The following is an 18,679-nucleotide window of genomic DNA, read 5'->3' as shown; positions in this document are numbered from 1 at the left end:
CAGAGCCGCGCCGGCAGCCGGGAGAGGGCACCTAAGAAAGGCTCTACTCCTGCAGCCAGCGGCTCCTCCGCCCCGTCGCAGCCCGTCTGCAGGGCGAAGCTGGTGTTTGCTCTCGGCAGGCGGGTGGGATCGCTGCCGGGAAGCGGCACGGCGGGAAACGGGTGCCGCCGGCGCGGGAAACGCACAGCCGCCGGCTGCGACACCTGCACCCAGGTCTCCTCCTCGCTCATGGAAAATCCTAAAAAACTGCAGCGTTGTGGGCCTCGGGCGGGTGGAAGCACCGAGTCACCGGCGGGATCACTGCCCCCGCATCGGATCGATAACGGCCTGAAATAGCAAAAAATTCTCGGGACTTGGTTCTCTTCCAGCCTGGAAAAACCAAACCAAGCAGGGAAAAAAAAAAAAAAAAAAAAAAAAGCAGAAGATGCAAAATTGCCAAGTAAAATACACGGTTTGCTTCTAATTAGAGAGCCGGTAAAAGCACTTTGTGCTTCGATCCGATTAGCTTCCGAGTCTCGGGGATGATAACGCGCAGACCCGCCGCCGGCGAGCTCTCCTGCCGGGCCCGGGGACGCCGGCCCCGAGGTGGAAACGGGGAACGCTGGGGGCTCGTGGCAGCGCCGGAGCCGCCCCGAGCACGCGGGATCTGTGCCGGCAGCTCTCCGTGCGGCTCCGGCGCATCCGCAACCTCCGCTGCACCGAGCGCGGCCCGCGTACCCGGCACCGCCGCGGCCAGGGCGGCTTCGTGCTGATGCTGCTTCTTCAGTCCTGCTCAAAAAACCCCCACTTTTCCCCGGCAGCGGAGCTCAGGGATTAAGTACCGCTAAGGAGGATGCTGCACTGCAGCGGCCTCGCGCCTCGGCACTGGGGCTCCAGCACCCAGAGGCACCTGATTAAAAACCCAACGAAACCCCCAAAACTACAGCTCTTACATATGTAATTTTATATACATAAAAATGTATATATTTCTAAATACACAGCTCTTGCTCTCCTTCCTCTGTTGCTGACACTCGGCTTCCCGGGTGCTGTGCCCAGCTGCCCCCCACCTCCGTGCAGCTCCGTGCAGGCCAGCGCCGGGGAGCTGCCGTTCCCACGCCGTTCCCGGGGGGGAGAGGCGTCTGCCCGAGCCCGCGGCATCCCGGACACCCTCTTCCAGGAGGGTCGAACCCCACGTAGCCAGAACGACGCCAAAACAGCTCAAATCGGTGGCGAGCGTAGGAAAAAGCACCCCCCGGGCGCTGCCACCGATTTGCAAGGTGCTGTCGCCGGGCGCTAGGGCTGCGGGCGCTGGCGGAGGGGCAGGAGGAGCCGCTGGGAGCACGCGGCCCATGCTGCAGCCGGCTGCCAGGGCGCGGGGCCGGAGCGCCCCTCCTGCGGTTCCCCCCGGCGCCTTGCGAGGTTTGCACGCGGGCAGAGGGGAAGATGCAATTTTGCAAGATACGGGCAAACTTACGGATGTTATTTAGCAGGAAAAAAAAACATAAATGCACCTTGTCAAGCTGCAGCGGCAGGCGAGACCCCGCACCGCTCTCCAGGGGCGCCTCAGCAGACGACCGGAGAGCCGGAGCGTTGCTGCTGCTCCGCAGCGGAGCCGGGCACGTGCTCCCCGGCGCCTCGGCCTGCGAGCCGGCACGCTCCCCCCAGCCAGCCCCGTCCCCCGGCCGCGGCGGCAGCCCCTGCTCCGTAACCGCAACGGACCCGCCCGCGCCCAGCGCTGCAGAAGGGCGCGTTTCCCCCAGGGGAAGCCCGGGAACCCTCCGCTGCTTAACCGCCTTGCTACGAGCAAAACCGCGGGAAAGATCAGACGGGAGAAACACCCGGGTTCGCAGCGTGCAGGAGCGGTGCCGGGGGTGCCCGAGCACGGCGAGGGGCCGCCCGCACCTTCCCGCACGGCAGCGGGAGGCTAAACGCAACGGAAGGGAGAAGGGGGGGTGATGCTCCGCTCCCGGGGAGCCGCGGAGCAGCGGCAGGAGCAGCGGGAGGCCCCGGCGGAGGCGAGACCTCCGGAGAAGAAGTGCCAAGCTTATCTCTCCCAAGAGCCCCAGGCACACGGGAGTCAAACTCGTTCCCAGAGGGTTTTGCCTCATGACGTGGCAGTGTGGGAAGATTAGATTACGTCTGAAGCAAATGTTAATTTTGCCTAAAATGATAAAACCCCAAGGTTTAAAGTCAAGCCAAGTGTTTGGCAATGCAAAGTGAGAAAAGCTTGACTGACTGCACCGCAGGAGCGGCACTGAACCCGTTCAGCTCTCCCCTGGGAAGGTGTTTGGTGGAAGTGGCACCTTGCACCGCTGCCGGCCGGCGCACGGACACCGGGACAGGGGCCTCCAGTCCTCAGGCGATGCTTAACGAGAAGTGTTATTGCAATATGAAATTATTTGCGGGATTTATCACCGCAGCTCCAGATCAGCCTCTCCCTCCGTTGCTCCAGGCCCGTGAAACGCACACGTCCTCCTTCCTCCACTTTCCCACGCTCGCAGGCGGCCAGAGCCCGGCGGCCACGGAGCCCGGCCGAGGCCGGGACCCCTTGCAGCACCTCCGCGCTCCCGGCACCAACCCGTCATCGCTCAAGGACGGCCACGAAGCCCCTCTGCCATGCCCAGATCACTGCGGGTGACTTAGTAAAAATCCACTTCCCGGCAGCACAGCCCCGTGCGCAGCTGCACGGCACAAGCCGACGCCAACAGCCCGGGCCGTCCCGGTGGAACCGAGCGACCGAGGAGCCTCCCTCACCGGCACGACCCCGCTCCCGTGGAAAACCCCACTGCCGAGCTGAGGAAGGCTGCAGCACGGCTCGTGCCGCGGTGCTTTTCTGCACATTTACAGCGTTCGGTCCAGCATTTCCTCGACACAGGCACTATCGCCGCCGTCCCCAGCGCATCGCGCCGTTCGGATGCTCCTGGAGCACTCAACCTCCGTGTTTTCCCCCCAGTTCCCGGCAACAGCTCCCGTGGGAAAGCCCTGGCACCCCCCGCTCGGCTCTGCCTCCCGTCCCCGCGCTGGCTAACGCCCCGGGCGCGCGGCCAGCTGCACCGCGACGCTGGCTGAAGGCTTCGCTTAGCGCCAGCTCAGAAAATCCGCCACGAGCGAAATCGCACCTATGCGAAAGGCGCCCAGCGCCAGCGACCGCATCGCTCCTACTTAGCACCCACGCAGCAGCACCCCGCGCCCTCGGCCGGCTCCGGGGCTTCCAGCGACACCCCCCCCCCCCCGTTCAGCAGGGCTGGGCTGGGCTGGGCTGCTGCTCGTCACAAAAGCGGTAAGAAAAAGAGAAAAGTCACCATTTCTGAAGCTTTCAGTGGGAAAACAACGTTGCTTAGAAACATCCTCATTATCGCTTAAGCACGGCTCCTTTTTGCGCAGAGAACGGATAAAACATGTAATTTGAGCCCTAAAAGCGAGGCTGGTAGGAAGAAGGAGCGTTTCAGAGCGGCCTCCTGCACGGCGGGACACCCCGCGTCGCCCAGCCGAGGCTCCCAGGAGGGGAGCGCCAGGCCCGCAGCCCCACCGCGGCACACGCGCCTGCTCCTCCCGGCCTGGGCGCTCGGCCCTGCTCCGGCCGCGCGGTGCGGTGCGGTGCAGCGCGGTGCATTGCTCCCTCCCGCCGTCCCTCCCGCCGCAGGACACGCACCGGCACGGCTGCTCCCAGCGTGCTGCAAGGCACGAGGCCGGCGCTGCCCTCCTGCCGCCCGGACTAGCTCCCGCTCGTTAGCGCTTCAGGAGCTTTAGGCACCTGGGAGCCCTGGCCCCAGCAGCGCTGATGAGGGCACCTGAGGCTCTGCTGCCCCAGCCCCGGCGGGAGGAGATGCCCGGGATCCGCACACCCGCTCCCAGCCCTGCGCCGCGCCGCCTTTCCCCCCCGGTTTCTCAGGACGCTCAGTTTTGGGGGAAAAAAATAATAAATTCCCCAAGTGACATTGCAGGAAGGAGCTGAAAAGCGGGGCTTTGAGAGGGAAGCGCACCGCCAGCAAATTCCCCTTTGCCGCCTCCCAGCCAGAGCGGAAATTAGCAACGGCTGCAGCTGCGGGCGGCCGGCAGCGCTGGCTCGGGGCTCATCCCGGGCTGCTCCCGCGTGCGGGTTTCGGGGGGGACGAGCCGCCCCCAGCCCCCGGCTGCGGTGGGGAGGGAGGGAAGGGGCTTCTCGTCCCCCGTGCAAGTGGGATGACCTGCTGCCCGTGCAGCGCGTTTCCAGGCTGCAGCCCCGCGGCAGCGGTGATTGCAGCGACGCCCAGCCTCAGCACCCCTATTTTATACATTCTATACGTTTATATGTTTTTTAACTGTTTGCTTGTGCAGAAGCAGCCCTGGGTGCCACGCGGCCCCGGTGACAGGCAGGGACGGGCAGCGCTCGCCGTCCTCTGCTCCCGCGCTGCAGCCCCGCAGCTCCGGGGCGCCCGCTCACCCGCCGCCTCCGCGAGCCCCCGCTCCGTTCCGCTAATCCCTCGCCAGGCAGCACCGCTATAAAATCGTGCGTTACCGAACGGAGTTTAAGCCAGTCCCGGGAAAGAGGCCGGGAAGAGGGGCCTGCGGCAGCCGGTGCCGGCAGCGCAGCGCAGGGGCAGCGCGGAAGGAAGGACTTTGCAGCCGGCGGGACGGACCGCGGGCCCCAGCGGCGCCGCGCTTTCCTGCAAGGTGTGATGCAAACGGAAAAACACAGCATAACACAGGGAAAAGATGCCGTAACGGTTTTACGATTTTATAGGCAGCATCTCTGCAGCGCGGCTTGCTGCGGGCGCGTTTCCGGGCCCGGCGGCGCAGGCCCGGGCGTCCCTCCGGCACCAGCACGCTGCCGCCCCGCCGGCATCGCCCGAAGCACGGCCTGCCGAGCGCCCCGAGCCGCACGCACGCTTCCCCGCAACCCAACCAGCGCGGCTCCCGCCCCGCGGCTTCCCTCCCGCCCGGCCCAGCCCCGCTGCCCGGCGCCGCGCGGTTTGGGGGGGGGAAACGCAACGGGGCCCAGAGCAGAGCCGGGCGGGCAGAGCGGGCGAGCGCCCAGCACCGAGCCGTGCCGCGGCCCGGGGAGGGCTCCCGTGCACAGCCCCGCCGGCAGCCGGGCTTCCCGACCTGCTGCTGTGGCTTTGGGAGAGTTTGGGTGGGTTTGGGAAGGTTTGGGAGGGTCTGGGAAGGTTTGGGAGGGTCTGGGAAGGTTTGGAAGAGTTTGGGAGGGTTTGGGAGGGTTTGGAAGAGTTTGGGAGGGTTTGGGAGGGTCTGGGAGGGTTTGGAAGAGTTTGGGAGGGTTTGGAAGAGTTTGGAAGAGTTTGGGTGGGTTTGGGAGGGCTTGGGTGAGCTTGGAAAGGTTTGGGGAGGGTCTGGGTGGGTTTGTGAGGGTTTGGGTAGGTTTGGGAGGCTTTGAGAGGGCCTGGGAGGGCTTGGGAGGGTTGGGGTGGTCTGGGAGGGTTTGGAAGAGTTTGGGGGGGGTGGGAGGGTCTGGGAGTGTTTGGGTGGGTTGGGGAGGGTCTGGGTGCCTGGGGGAGCAGGAGGAGGAGGTGCCACCGAGGGTGCCCGCGGCTGGCACATTGGGGGCGATTTCCGAGCAGCACAGACCAGCCCAGACCAGGCTTATTCGCCCAGACCGGGCTTACTCGCCCAGACCGGGCTTACTCGCCCGGCTCCTTTGCTGCCCTCGCCGAGCTCCCCCGGCTCTGCAGCCGCCAGCAGCCGCGGCCCCGCTGCGGGGCAGAGACCTGTGACCTGCGTGCAGACCCACCCCGTCCCCCCACGGGGCTTCATCTACAGCGGTGCAACAAGATCGGACCACGAACCACGAAAAGCAACCCGGTCCGGAGAGCCACCGAAATGGTGCGTACTGGTGTATCAAAATAACGGCGCCATTTGCACGTGAACGGCTTAGAGCTGTTGGTGATTGCTGCAAAACCGAAATGAAGGGTGCAGGGCCGGGCAGCCGGGGCGGGCAGGGCCCCCCCCCCCCACCCCCGCGGGACCACGCACGGAGCAGGACGCGGCCCGGCCCCGCTGGAGGAGCAGCCGCTCCCGCTTCGCCCGCTCAGGGCACCAGGCATTGACCTCCCGCGTCCAGCCCAGCCTCGCGGAGGGAACCGTGCGGGTGCTCCGCCGCAGCCGGCAGCCTCCAAGTTCGCTTCTGTGCAAAGCTACGACCGCGCTTAGAGATCTGCCTGCAGCAGCCGCCGCCGCTGCCTCCTCCTGCTCTTCCTCCCCCTGCTCTTCCTCCTCCTCCTGCTCTTCCTCCTGCTCTTCCTCCCCCTGCTCTTCCTCCTCCTCCTCCTCCTGCTCTTTCTCCTGCTCTTCCTCACCCTGCTCTTCCTCCTCCTCCTCCTCCTGCTCTTCCTCCTGCTCTTCCTCCTCCTCCCTCACTCCTCCTCCTCCTGCTCTTTCTCCTGCTCTTCCTCCCCCGCTCTTCCTCCTCCTCTTCCTCCTCCTGCTCTTTCTCCTGCTCTTCCTCCCCCTGCTCTTCCTCCTCCTCCTCCTCCTGCTCTTCCTCCTGCTCTTCCTCCTCCTCCTCCTGCTCTTTCTCCTGCTCTTCCTCACCCTGCTCTTCCTCCTCCTCCCTCACTCCTCCTCCTCCTGCTCTTTCTCCTGCTCTTCCTCCTCCTGCTCTTCCTCCTCCTCCTGCTCTTTCTCCTGCTCTTCCTCCCCCGCTCTTCCTCCTCCTCCTCCTCCTCCTGCTCTTCCTCCTGCTCTTCCTCCTCCTCCTCCTGCTCTTTCCCCTGCTCTTCCTCCCCCTGCTCTTCCTCCCCCTCCCCGGCGCTCGGGGGCTGGGGACTCTCGGGTGACCCCCCCCCCCCCGGCTCAGCCTCGCCCACGTGCTGCTCCCAGGCGCTAACCCGCTGGTGGCCGTTGCTCTGGGTGGCGGGGCGGGACGTGCGGCTCCTCCCGCCGCGGGGTCCCATCGCGCCCTCCAGACCCCCCGCCCCCCCCGTGGGGCCGCGGCCACCTCTGGGCACGGGGCGTCGGGGGCACCAGCGGGCGTCAGGACGACGACGAGCCCCGACGGTGCTGCGCCGCCGACGCCAGCCCGGGACGGTGCCCGGCACCGCGGGATGCTCCGCTGGAGACGAGCCAGGCCCCGTCTGCGAAGGCTGCGTGCTCCGGACGCGCGGGGTGACCCGACGCGCTGCCCTCCCGCAGAGGGGCCAAGGGGGAGGCGAAGGCCGCGGGCCAGCGCCGCCAGCACCCGTGCAGCGCGGTCCTTGCACACTGGGGTCCTTGCACACCAGGGTCCTTGCACACCGGGGCCCTTGCACACCGGGGCCCTTGCACACCGGGGCCCTTGCACACCGGGGTCCTTGCACGCCGGGGCCCTTGCACACCGGGGCCCTTGCACACCGGGGTCCTTGCACGCCGGGGTCCTTGCACGCCGGGGTCCTTGCACACCAGGGTCCTTGCACGCCGGGGTCCTTGCACACCGGGGCCCTTGCACACCGGGGCCCTTGCACACCGGGGTCCTTGCACGCCGGGGTCCTTGCACGCCGGGGTCCTTGCACACCAGGGTCCTTGCACACCGGGGCCCTTGCACACCGGGGTCCTTGCACACCAGGGTCCTTGCACGGCAGGGTCCTTGCACACCGGGGCCCTTGCACGCCGGGGTCCTTGCACGGGGGCCCTTGCACAGTGGTGGCACCCATGGGAGCGATTCCCGGCGGGAACGCGTGGCTGGGCCCGCTCTGCTCGGGAGCCCATGCAACGCGCTGCCGCCTTGGGCTCCCGCCACCCCCGCAGCTGCCCGCCGGGTGCATCCTGCCGCCGCCGCCCAGCCCCGCGGCCCGGCCGGGGGGGACAGCCTGCGCCCACCCCCGCGGCACCGTCCCGACCAGGCTTCCCGCGGGCCGGCGCGGGAATTCCCTCCGCGCTGCAGCCGAGCCGGGTTTCCCGTGCCGTCGCGGCGAGCAGCGCGGGCGATGCGCCGTACGCGGCCACGACGTTCCTCTGCCCGGCAGCACCGATGCGAGTCACACGCAACGGAAACCATGCAAACGGCAGCGACACAAACCGCCCAGCACCCGTGGAGGCGGACGGCGGTGCGGGAAGCGCGGCCGCGCGCGGCGGGATGCGCTGGTGGGCTCGGCAGCCCTCCGCTCCGCTCCTGGGCAGCGCACCTGTACTTCATGCCGGTCTGCTTGGCCGTGGACTCCTTGAGGGAGATGTGGTGCTGCGGGGTGAAGGTGCCCAGGCTGCGGGCGATGATGGCCACGGTGCGGAAGCGGGCGCGGGCGGCGCTCCCGGCCGCGCTCTGCTTGCTCAGCAGCCGCTCGTCGCCGTTGCGGCCCTTGAGGCTGTGCTCGGTGCAGGCGATGGACACCTGCATGGCGGCGGGGCCGGGGGGGCCCGGGGGCCGGGGGGGCCGCGCCTAGGGCGGCGCGGGGCCGGCGGCGGCGGCGGCGGGCGGCTGCATCCCGGCGGGGCCGCGCAGCGCTGCGAGCGGCGCCGCGGAGCGGGGAGGGAAACAGGGAAAAAAAGGGGGAAAAAAAAAAAAAAAAAAGAAAGAAAGAAGAGAAAGAAAGGCGGGGCGGGGGGAGCTGCTGCCGCCCGGCGGCCGCCCGGCACCGAGCGCCGAGCGCCGCCCCCCCCCCCGCCCGCCCCTCACCCTGGCACAGCGCCTGCAGCCCCGGCTGCTCCTTCCCGGAGGCCCCGAGCAAATGGAGGAATCGGGCTCTGGCGCTTGAAACGCCCCGGAGGCTCAGATTCAGGGGCTGGAGGTGTTGGGGGGCTGCACCGGCAGGGCCCCCCCAGCACGCCCCTCCGGCCGCTCTCCCCCGTGGGGCTGCAGCACCCCTGAAGTGCTCACTGAAATACGGGTTTCTTCCCTGTGCCCAGCGTTAACCCAGGATGCAGTGGTTTTTAACCAAAAATCGGTTCTTTACAGCTGTCGTGGCTAAACACCGGCTGCGTCAGACTCGGGGCCCGTCGCTCGTTAGCTGGTACGCTCAAAGCGCTTTACCCAGCAAATCTATTTTAACACAACGCTCGTGACCGCGCCGCGCTTTCCTTCCCCGTTAGTCTTCGCCGCGGGAGGCAGCGTGCCCGTCGCCGCGCTGGGGATGGGGAGGGAAGGCGGCACCGCCGAGCGCCGGCCCGCCGCGAGCAGGGATGCGTCCTCCGCTCCCCTGGGGCGACAGAGCCGGGCCCGGGGCGCCGGTCGTCCCCCGCACGCGGCCGCAGAGCGGGTCGCCGGGGCGCAGCCGGGCTCCGGGCTGGCCCTGCCCTCGCGGCACGGCCGGATCCTGCGGGTCCCTCCGGCAGACGAACCAGCTCTGAGAGCGTGCGGCATCATCTGGCGCGAGGAGCGCTAGGAACCACCCTCGCCCTCTCCACCCGGGGCTAAAGCCGACAAAGTGACTGCTAAAATGCAGCAAGACGCAAAGAGCAACTGCTGCCCAGCTCGAGGCACGTTAAAAGCACGATTTCGGCGTGCACAATGTAGTTGTGACCAAGCGTGACGCTTTGACAGGCGCTCGGCAGGGCTTGGCAAGCGGTACAATCGGATCGGCTAAACTTGGCGAGGCCCCACGGCAGGGCTAAACGCTGAGTCCGCTGTGCAGCCACGGCACCATCCCACCCCCGGGGCGCGGCCCGCTGCACGTCGCGCCTTTCCCCGCCCAAAACGCCCGGCTGTGCCCTGTGTGCTGCACGAGGCTCGGCCGCAGCCGACGCAGCCCGTCCGAGCAGCGCTCCCAGGTCCGTAACACGTGTCTCGGTGCTGCTGGGCACCGCGCGGCTGGGCTACGGAATCCAGGATCGGCCGTCACGGGCGGGAGCGGGGACCGTGGGAGGTGCACACCGCGGTACGAGCATCATCCCGGGGGATGCACATTGCAGTATGAGCATTGCCCTGGAGGGATGCACACCGCGGTACGAGCATCACCCCGGGGGATGCACATTGCAGTATGAGCATCACCCCAGGGGATGCACATTGCAGTACGAGCATTGTCCCCAGGGGATGCACATTGCAGTATGAGCATCATCCCGGGGGATGCACACCGCGGTACGAGCATTGTCCCCCGGGGATGCACATTGCAGTATGAGCATCACCCCGGGGGATGCAGCCCGTGGTAGGAGCATCGCCCCGGAGGGATGCACACCAGGGTACCAGCATCGCCCCGGGGGGGTGTCAGGGCTGTGCCCCATACCAAGCCCCGCGGTGCCCTCCCCAAACAGCTTCGGCGTATTAATTTCTATTAACAGCCCGGCCCCGCTCCCGCGAGGCCCCGGTGCGCTGCCGCGGCCGCCCCGGTGCTGGTCGCGCTCCCGCAGCGTGCCGGGGCGGCGAGGGACGCTGCCCGAGGATGGGCCGCAGTCTGGCTCGCTCCAGCCCGCTCCTCTCCTTCGCACGGCGTTATTGATAGCTTTAACCCAACCGAAGCTGGCTCGGGGCCTGCCCTTCCGGCCCGGCTGTGCTTCCCGCAGGGCGGCTTTGGGGCGGCTTTCAGGCACTTGCACAGATTATTACTCACGCACATCACGTAGCACCTGAGCATGACGCGCAGCAGCTTCACGCTAAATTAGGGTGTATGGAGAAATGCGCTGCTGGGCCCTGGGCGGTGAACGAGGAACAGCTCCGCTCGGTCACTTTTCCGGGCCTCGCGCTGGCGGAGGGATGACTAATTCCTGCCGAGCAGCTCCCGGTCCCGGGCGGCCGCGGGAGAGGGGCGCGGGGCGCAGCAAATGGCCCCTGGCCACTGCAAACCCCAGAGCAGCCCTCGCCGCGCCACGTCGGGCGGCTCCGCGGGGGGCTGGCGGTGTCTCATGTCCAGCACGGCTCCCTCTTCGCATCACCCCAGCGCCCAGGACTCCAGGGACAAACTCTGGATATGACCAAAGTTCTCCGTGAATGAGCATTAGCGCACAAATGCGCCGCAAAATGCCCTTTCCGCAGCCGTGCCGCAGCCCGCAGCATGCTGGACACCTCCCCTGAAGTGCTGCTGCAGGCAGCCCGCGATTTCCAAACGCGGCCCGTGCAATCGCGACCGCGTGCGCCGGCTGCACCCGGGGCAGGCGACCACCTCCAACCGGCGTCGGGACCCTCCGAAGAGCAGCTCCCTTCGCAGAACGGCGCTGCCCGGCCGCGCCGCGCGGGGAGAGCCTGCAAGAGGGACAGCGCCGGGCGGGCGCCCGACCTCTCGCCGCACGGTCCGGTTAGAGCAAAACCGGCACAAAACCCCACGGAAACGAGCAGCCGGCGGGAGCAGGAGGCATCTGGCAAAAAAAGCCGGCGTGGGAATAGCTGCCCTCACCATGCCCCGGGGAGCAGCAGCGTCAGCCGAGCCAGTTCCAGAGAAGGAAAAACACGTAGGAAAAACCAGGGCTGACCGTTAAAAGACGACCCGGGCGGACGCGGTCCTGCAGACCGATCTGCAGAGCAGGCCGAGCGCTCCCGCGCGTTCCCCAGCCGAGGATGAGGCAGCTCAGGGCTGCAACGCATGGAACCAGCCTCCCTCTGCGGCCGTGTTGCAAGCACCCGTTGCCACCTTTCCCCCCCTCGTTTTTCCAGTTCTTCACTGATTTCACTTAATTTGGCCCTCGGGGCTCAGTCCAGCTCATTGGGGGAACTTCTTCCCTCCGACAGCCCTCGTTGACGGAGCGATCGGGCCCCGGGCCCTGCCAGTGGTGGGTTTTGCCCTCCGCTAAATTACCTGCTTTAGTTCCAGAACAAAACCTTAATGTGAATACAAAAATATGTAAAATACGAATACAAAAATGCCCTCCGACCTCGGGAGGCTGTCGAGCGGGTTAATCCAGCAGCGCCTCCAAAGCCCGCGGCCTTCACAAATCCCTTCCGCATAAATCAGCCCTACGGATGCGGGGAGCGGGTCCGGGCTGGGAGCCGGCCGGGCGGGAGAGGAGGGCCGCGAGGGGCCCGCAGGCGCCTGCTCCGCTCCCTAAAACCTGCAGAAAGCCGGAGCCGGAGGGAGCAGGTCACAGGGACGGCTGCACCCCCGGCACCCAGAGCTTCCCCCCGGCCCCCCCTGATGCAGCGGCCACCTCCCTCCCGGCCACGGCAGAGCCGAAAGCACAACAGCTTGCAGCCCTGTTAATTACGACAAATATGCATGCTTAAAACTAATTGCACGGCTGCAGCGATGCCCCACGAGGCCGAAGGGCGGCCGGGCGCGGTGCCGTCCCCCCACGCCGCCCCGCGCGTTTCCCGCGGCGATGCAGCCGCGATGCAGCCGCGACGCAGCCGCGGGCGCCGGTACCTGTAGCGCATCCCCGTCGCGGCATCAGCGGGGCCGCGCGGGGCCGGGCCGGGCGCCGGCGGGGAGGTCTCGGTCGCCCCGGGCTCGGCGGCCCCGGCCCGGCAGGGCTTGGCGGGGCGCTGCCGTCCGGCCCGCGGCAGAGCCTGGCTCGGCCGCCGCGCCCCGGGCTTGGGCGGCGGGACGGCGGCGCAGGCCGCCTTGTACAGGTGCATGGTCGCGGGGACGGCGCGGGGCCGCGCGGGTCTCCTCCTCGGCCGGCTCGACGCCGCTGCCGCGGCTCCTTTCCCCCCGCGAAGCCTGCAACGGTCAAGGCGGCGGGGGGCTGCCGCCGGCGGGGACGGGCCGCCGGTTCCCAAGCCTTATATTTAGACGAGGGGAAATATTTGCCTGGGCCGGGCTCCAAGGCCGGCGGCGGTCGGGAGAGGTCCCGCGGTCCGGGCAGCGCCGGGGGGGCAGCGGGCCCTTTCCCAGGCGGGGAGCGAGCCGCAGACTCCCGGGGCTTTTTATTTTAAAAACTCGGCCCATTTTCCAGCCCTCCATCCGATGCCAAATACATCCGGAAAAAATAAGTTAAATAATCAAGCGGTGGCTGTATCGTGAGCTGGGCTAATCCTTAAACCTTTCAAAGCAGATAAGCAAAGACTGATCTCAAAAAGGGAACATATTCTGAAAGATTATAACTCGGCGTCGTGGGGAGGGCGTGGGCACGGGGCTGCGGATCCCCGAGGACGCGCTGCCCGCGGTCGCTGCGCTGGGCCCGGCGCTGGCAGCTCCCGGGGCTCCTGCAGCCCGGCGGCTCCGCGCGGCTTCGCCCGACGGGTTGGGACGCCGGGGGGGTCGGGCGGGTGATCGAGAGGCTGTTTCGCAGCATCCTGCATCCCACGTTCATTGGGGAAAAAATCATTGCCGACCCTGCTGATCCTTTCCCACGTCCTCTGCTGCGAGCCGTTGCGTGGTTTCACCCTTCGCGGCTGCCCGCTCCGTCTCCCCGGCTTTGCCGCCTGCCCCGGCCGCTCTGCCGGCAGCGTCGGTGGGAGCACGGTCGCCCCCGCGCCCCCGCAGCCGGCCGCGGCTCTCGGCCCCGCCGGGCCCCGCAGACAATCCGCCGGGATTAGGGAGGGCTCTGCCCCACTTCCCGGCTGCGATCCTGCTGCCGCAAATACCCGGGAGTGGCGCTGGGCAGAACGCTGGAAGCCCCCGGCAGCGGCGGAGCAGCCGAGCGCACCCGCCTCTTCCCCGGCCTGGGGGGCACGAGGGCGAGCGGGGCCGGGGCGGCGGGGGGGGCGAGCGCTGCCGGGGCACCCGCCTGCCCCTGCGCAGCAGCAGCATCTGCTGAGCCCCAGAGGAAAAGGAAAAAGGAAAAGAAAGGAATGAAATTGCAATCACCCCGACAAAACAGCCCCTGAGAAACCCATCCGAATAATCCCAGGCGGGTTTCGCCGGAGAAGTTACAGAAACTAAGAAACGTGCGGGCAAAACTTTCAGTTCTGCAGCTTGCGTCCGTCACAGCCCCCAAGTCGCCGGAGATGTCGAGCAGAGCCGAAAAGCTCCGAGCGCTTTCGCTGGGCCGTTCGCCTGGAGCTCGCTACCCCTGCTGCTACTACCGCTGTTGCTGCTATCACTACTGTTACTGCTGCTGCTATTACTGCTATTACTACTGCTGCTATTACTGCTATTACTGCTGCTGCTACGGCTACTACTGCTATTACTACTGCTGCTATTGGTATTCCTGCTATTGCTGCTCTTGCAATTCCTGCTCTTGCAATTCCTGCTATTCCTGCTCTTGCAATTCCTGCTATTGCAATTCCTGCTGTTGCAGTTCCTGCTGCTGCAATTCCTGCTATTCCTGCTGTTGCAATCCCTGCTGTTCCCGCTATTGCTGCCGCCGCCGTGGCTCCGGGGGCGGCGGGGCGGGCTCCTACCTGTGGGGCATGCCGGTGGCGTGGGCGACGGTGTGGCGGGGCGCCAGCTCGCAGAGCTCCAGGTACCAGGTCATCTCCAGCTCACGCAGCAGGGCCAGGCGGCGGGCGCGCTGGGGCGGCGGCGGCAGGGCGGCGCGGGGCGGCGGGGCGGCGCGGGGGGTCTCCCGGGGGCCCCGCTCCCGGCCCCCCAGCGACAGCACCGACGGCTTCCGCGCCCTGGGCGCCTCCTCGGCGGCTTTGCCGCCCACGGCGCCGGTGCGTGCCGCCAGCATGCTCGCGGGGCCGCCCGCCCGCCCGCCCGCGCCGCTCTCCCCGCGCTGTGCCCCCGCCGCAGCCGCGGCCGCTGTAATCAGATCCCTGCCGCAGGGCTTGGGCGGGCGGAGGGCGCCGGCGACGGGCTCCCCGGGCACCACGACGGCGGGTTACGGCTGCCGGGCGCCGAGCGAAGGGCGCTGGGGGAAATGCGTGGAGACGCATGAAAGGGGGGGCACGGGGGCCGAGCCACTCCCCCCGCGGGACCCGAGGGCGCGGGGCGCAAGCGGAGCGGGAGCGCTGGGAGCCGCCGGCTCGGCCTGCGCCGTTGCAATTTCCCAGGTCGATGCTGCTCCAAAACGCCGTCCCGGTTGCCACCAAACCCTGCAGCACTTCCCAGGGAGGGAAGCATCTCCGGCAGCCCGAGCGGCCCGGCAGCCCGCGCCCCACGCAGAGCCGCCCTTTCCACCTCCCCACACCCCACCGGCTCTTTCCAGCGGGATCTGGCTGGCGAAAGCGAGCAGAGCCGCCACAGCTTTGCCCAAACCGCCGCTGTCGTTAAGGCCCGCTCCGCGCTCGGCGTCACTCGGGCGCAGCAGCAGCCCGTCCGCGGGGCGACGGCCCGGCGGGTGCCAGCGGCTCCGAGGCGAGCGCGGGGGCAGCTTCCCCGTGGTGCCCGGCCCGCGCCCCGGCCGGGGACGGACACCCTAGCTGGCCTCATGAAACATGCAGGGCCATAGTTTCCCTGAAATGCAGCCCTATCCGGCCGGCTTCAAATATTGATGCCGCGTTTCGGCGGCCGTATCCGAATACGGCGCTGCCTGATCGGGAGGCGCCGCGAGGGCGAGCGAAGCACCGGGTGCAAATTCACCCGCCAGCGCTTCCAAAGCCCCTTCCCAAACGTTTGGTAAAATCTATGTTCGTAAAAATACATCAGATCATTGCAGCCGGGGGTGCTGGGTGGTCTCTGTGTGCCGGGGGGGGGGACGGCTCAGGGCAGCCCCCCCGGCAGCGCCTTAATCCCTCCCCTGCCAGCCGTAATGCCGTGCACTTATCTGTATTAAAATGCACAATCCCGCATTACCGGGAGGTTAAAGCGCTTGTCGGTGCGAGAGCAGCAGCCAACGGCTGCCGGTGCTTCAAATGCTCATTAGGAAAACGAGCTCCGAAACGCGGGGCGAGGCCTGCGACCCGGCCGTGCCCCGGCCCCTCTCCCACGGCCCCCGTGGCCCCGCTCCCGCCACAGCCCCCGCAGGGATGCTTTAACAGGGATGCAAACGCGGCAGCGCTCGGGGATGCAGCCGGCAGCGGTGCTCGGCGGTGCTTCCCGGCTGCGGGGTCTCCGGCCGGGCGGGTGGCACAGTGCGGCCATCCCTGCGCGCAGCCCGCGGCGGCTCCCGCGGCGCACGTGGGGCTCCGGCACCGCCGTCCAGCCTCGCCGCTCGCCCCCGGCACCGAGAGACGCCCCGTCGGCTTCCGGCAGGGATCTGGGACAGAAGGGTTCATCCACCCAGACGACACTTCTGAGCGGCCGGTCCCCGCGGTGGAGCGGCTCGAGGACGCGCCCAGGACCCTGGGGGCCGGGAGGATGCTCGGGCCCCGGGAAGGGGCGAAGGGGCGCCGGTGCCCGTGCTGGACCGCGGCCCTGGGCGCAGAGCTGCCCCAAAACACCCACGACAGCGGGGCGGCCGCCCCCGAAACGGCAGAAACGCCGGGTTACGCTGGTGACGGGGGCTGGGAACAACCACGGCCAGCCGCGGTGCCCGCCGGAGCCCTGCCGCCTTGCAGCCCTGCGGGCACGCCGCGCCGGAGGCGAGCTCGCCCCGGTAGCGGACACGGGCCGCGAGTCATCCGGTGCACGCGCTTCCCTCGCGCGCTCCGGCACGTCCCCCTCCCTTGGCAGCCCCGGCACGGGGCTCACAGCGGCCGTGGAGCCCGTCCCGCCCCGACGGGGCCCCCGGTGCCGGCGTCGCGCCCCGGCGCTGTGCTGATGCCGCGGGGAGCCACGGCAGCGAGCCTGAGCCCTCCGGGAGCGGCCCGCGGCCCGGCACAGAGCACGCCTCCCGGCACGCATCCCGGCATATAGCACCTATCCCAGCAGGCATCCCGGCACACGGCCTGCATCCTGGCATGTATCCCAGCATGTATCCCGGCACAGAGCACGTATCCCAACGTGCCTCCTGGCACATGGGGTGCTTCCAGGCACATATCCCAGCTTGTATCCCGACATGTACCATGTATCCCAGCAGGCATCCCGGCACAGAGCACGCATCCCGACATGCATCCCAGCACATGGAATGCATCCTGGCACATATCCCGGGATGTATCCTGGCATATAGCACGTATCCCAGCAGGCATCCCGGCACATGGCATACGTCCTGGCACGTATCCCAGCACCCATCCTTGCACATGGCCTGCTTCCTGGCACGTATCCCAGCACGTGGCAGGCATCCCAGCACGTAACCCAGCAGGCATCCTGGCACATGGCACACATCCGGACACGCATCCCGGCAGGCATCCCGGCACATGGCGTGCATCCCGGCACAGTGCTCGCATCCCGACATGCATCCCAGCACATATCCCAGCAGGCATCCCGGCACATGGCATGCATCCCGACATGCATCCCGGCACACGGGGCGCATCCTGGCACGTATCCCCGCATGCATCCCAGCACAGAGCACGCATCCTGACCTGCATCCCGGCCCCTATCCCAGCTTCCCGTGCTGCAGGTTGCAGCAAAGTCAGGCTCCTTTCTGTTCCTTTCCCGTCGTCCTCCCGTCCCACAGCACCGCCGGGGACAGACGGACGCAGGCACGGACGCGGCCCGGCCTCCTCCGCAGCCTCGCCGTTACGGGAGCTCCCGGGGGGCCGCACGGATCGCAGCCCCAGGGCTGCCGGCTTCGGGAGCCGCATGGCATCCGCACACCCCTGGCGCCCCGCGGCCGCGCTCCGGCGCGGTTTTGGGGAGTCTGGCCACAGCCGAGCCGGCACCTCCCCTGCGCGGTTTATTCCCGGTTACAGAATCCGTAAACGGAGATTTCCCTGCAGGTAACGTGGCAGCAGCAAAGCGCCCCGCGGGGCTGGACCCGGGCGCAGGGCGGGCAGCGCCTGGGCAGTCGGATCCGCCCGTGGTGCTCGCCTTCCTTCGCTCAGGCTCTCCCGTTAATGCAGAACACCCCCAGAACGTTGTCCCACGCTTTCTTCATCCTAAATAACCAGAAAGAGCGGAAGAAATCCTGGAAACAGCCTCACCGTGGCCTTTGCATCCCAAAGCAGTTTGTCCCGACTCCTCGTAACTAAACCGGTTAAATAAACCGCCGGCAGCTGAACCCTGCCTGTCCCTGCCCGGGCTCCCGGGCTCTCGTGCTGACAGCCGGGGCGGGGGGAGGTCGCCCAGACTAACTTAGCCCAGAACTTGATCTGGGGCCTAAGGGAGGCCGAAGAGCTGGGAAAAATCCAGCTTCAGGAGCTGTTGCCAAAAGATGAGGAGAAAAAGCAGCGCAGCCTTCAACATTCATTTTTGACATTAAAACCAAGCACAAATTTTCATTCAAATGAATTCTGCAACATTTACAGTTGACATTTCCCAAATGTTAGATTTTGAGCTTCGAAATGGCATTTTCCAAAAAATAAATAAAAAAAACCCAACAAAAAAAACTTTTTTAAGCCTTACGGAGGAGTCCTTTCTTAGAGCAGTAAATCTGGAAGGAAAACGCTTCCGCCGCGGGTGCTCGGGGCGTTGCCGCGGGGGACGGCTGCTCCCGCGGGAGGGAAAGGGGGGGCGACGCGGGGCCCCAAGGACGGCGAAACCAGCCGCGGCGGCCGCCCGTGTTTGCAGCCCGCGTCCGAGCAGCGCAGGGGACGGACACGGCTGCCCCGGGGCGCGAGCGCTGCCCGCCTGCAGCTCCCTTCTTTGGCGAGATGCACGAAATCCAATGGGAAATTACACTGTATAGGAACAGGGCCCCAGGGACTCGAACTGAGCTTTGGAGAGAGGCATGGAAATAGCTTAGGTGTGACACCGTACGTCACGACCCCACTTTACTCCTCCTCATATGGTTTTCCCCATATTTACAGATTAGCTAAGTGAGTTAATGGCCTGGATCGCGTTAAAATCAGAGCTGCAAACAAATATTACAGCAGTGAGTTATAGTCTCTCTGCAATCTGCTCCAAATTCGGCACGGAAACAGCCTCATGGCGCGTTATCCACGTGCCGGCAGAGCAGGGGCAGCGCCTCGCCGGGGTCCGGGCCCGGCTCCCGCGCCAGCATCCCGCGGGTCTCCCCGCCTCGAGGGCGAGCGCAGCGCTGCTGCAGCGACTGAGTCAGCCTG

At 67.1% G+C, this 18,679-nt stretch overlaps 1 protein-coding gene across 3 annotated transcripts in view; it reads right to left on the bottom strand.

The window, feature by feature from the left end:
- Positions 1 to 14,367, bottom strand: part of KCNAB1 (potassium voltage-gated channel subfamily A regulatory beta subunit 1) — a 34,492-nt gene extending 20,125 nt beyond the window's left edge. Inside the window, exon 1 of one of the 3 annotated variants that reach the window (XM_026096894.2) lies at positions 14,096 to 14,367. In XM_026096894.2, the coding sequence (XP_025952679.1) occupies positions 14,096 to 14,367 (272 nt within the window). Of the gene's footprint in view, positions 1 to 8,075; positions 8,339 to 12,173; positions 12,200 to 14,095 lie in introns of those variants that run through there. The other 2 variants (XM_064516520.1, XM_064516518.1) reach the window with 2 other exon arrangements.
- Between the last annotated feature and the right edge of the window lie 4,312 nt (positions 14,368 to 18,679).

The sequence above is a fragment of the Dromaius novaehollandiae genome, chromosome 9 (assembly GCF_036370855.1).
Source record: "Dromaius novaehollandiae isolate bDroNov1 chromosome 9, bDroNov1.hap1, whole genome shotgun sequence".
Lineage (NCBI taxonomy): Eukaryota > Metazoa > Chordata > Aves > Casuariiformes > Dromaiidae > Dromaius > Dromaius novaehollandiae.
Note: the sequence above shows the minus strand (reverse complement) of the source record. Positions and strands in the feature narration are given on the sequence as shown.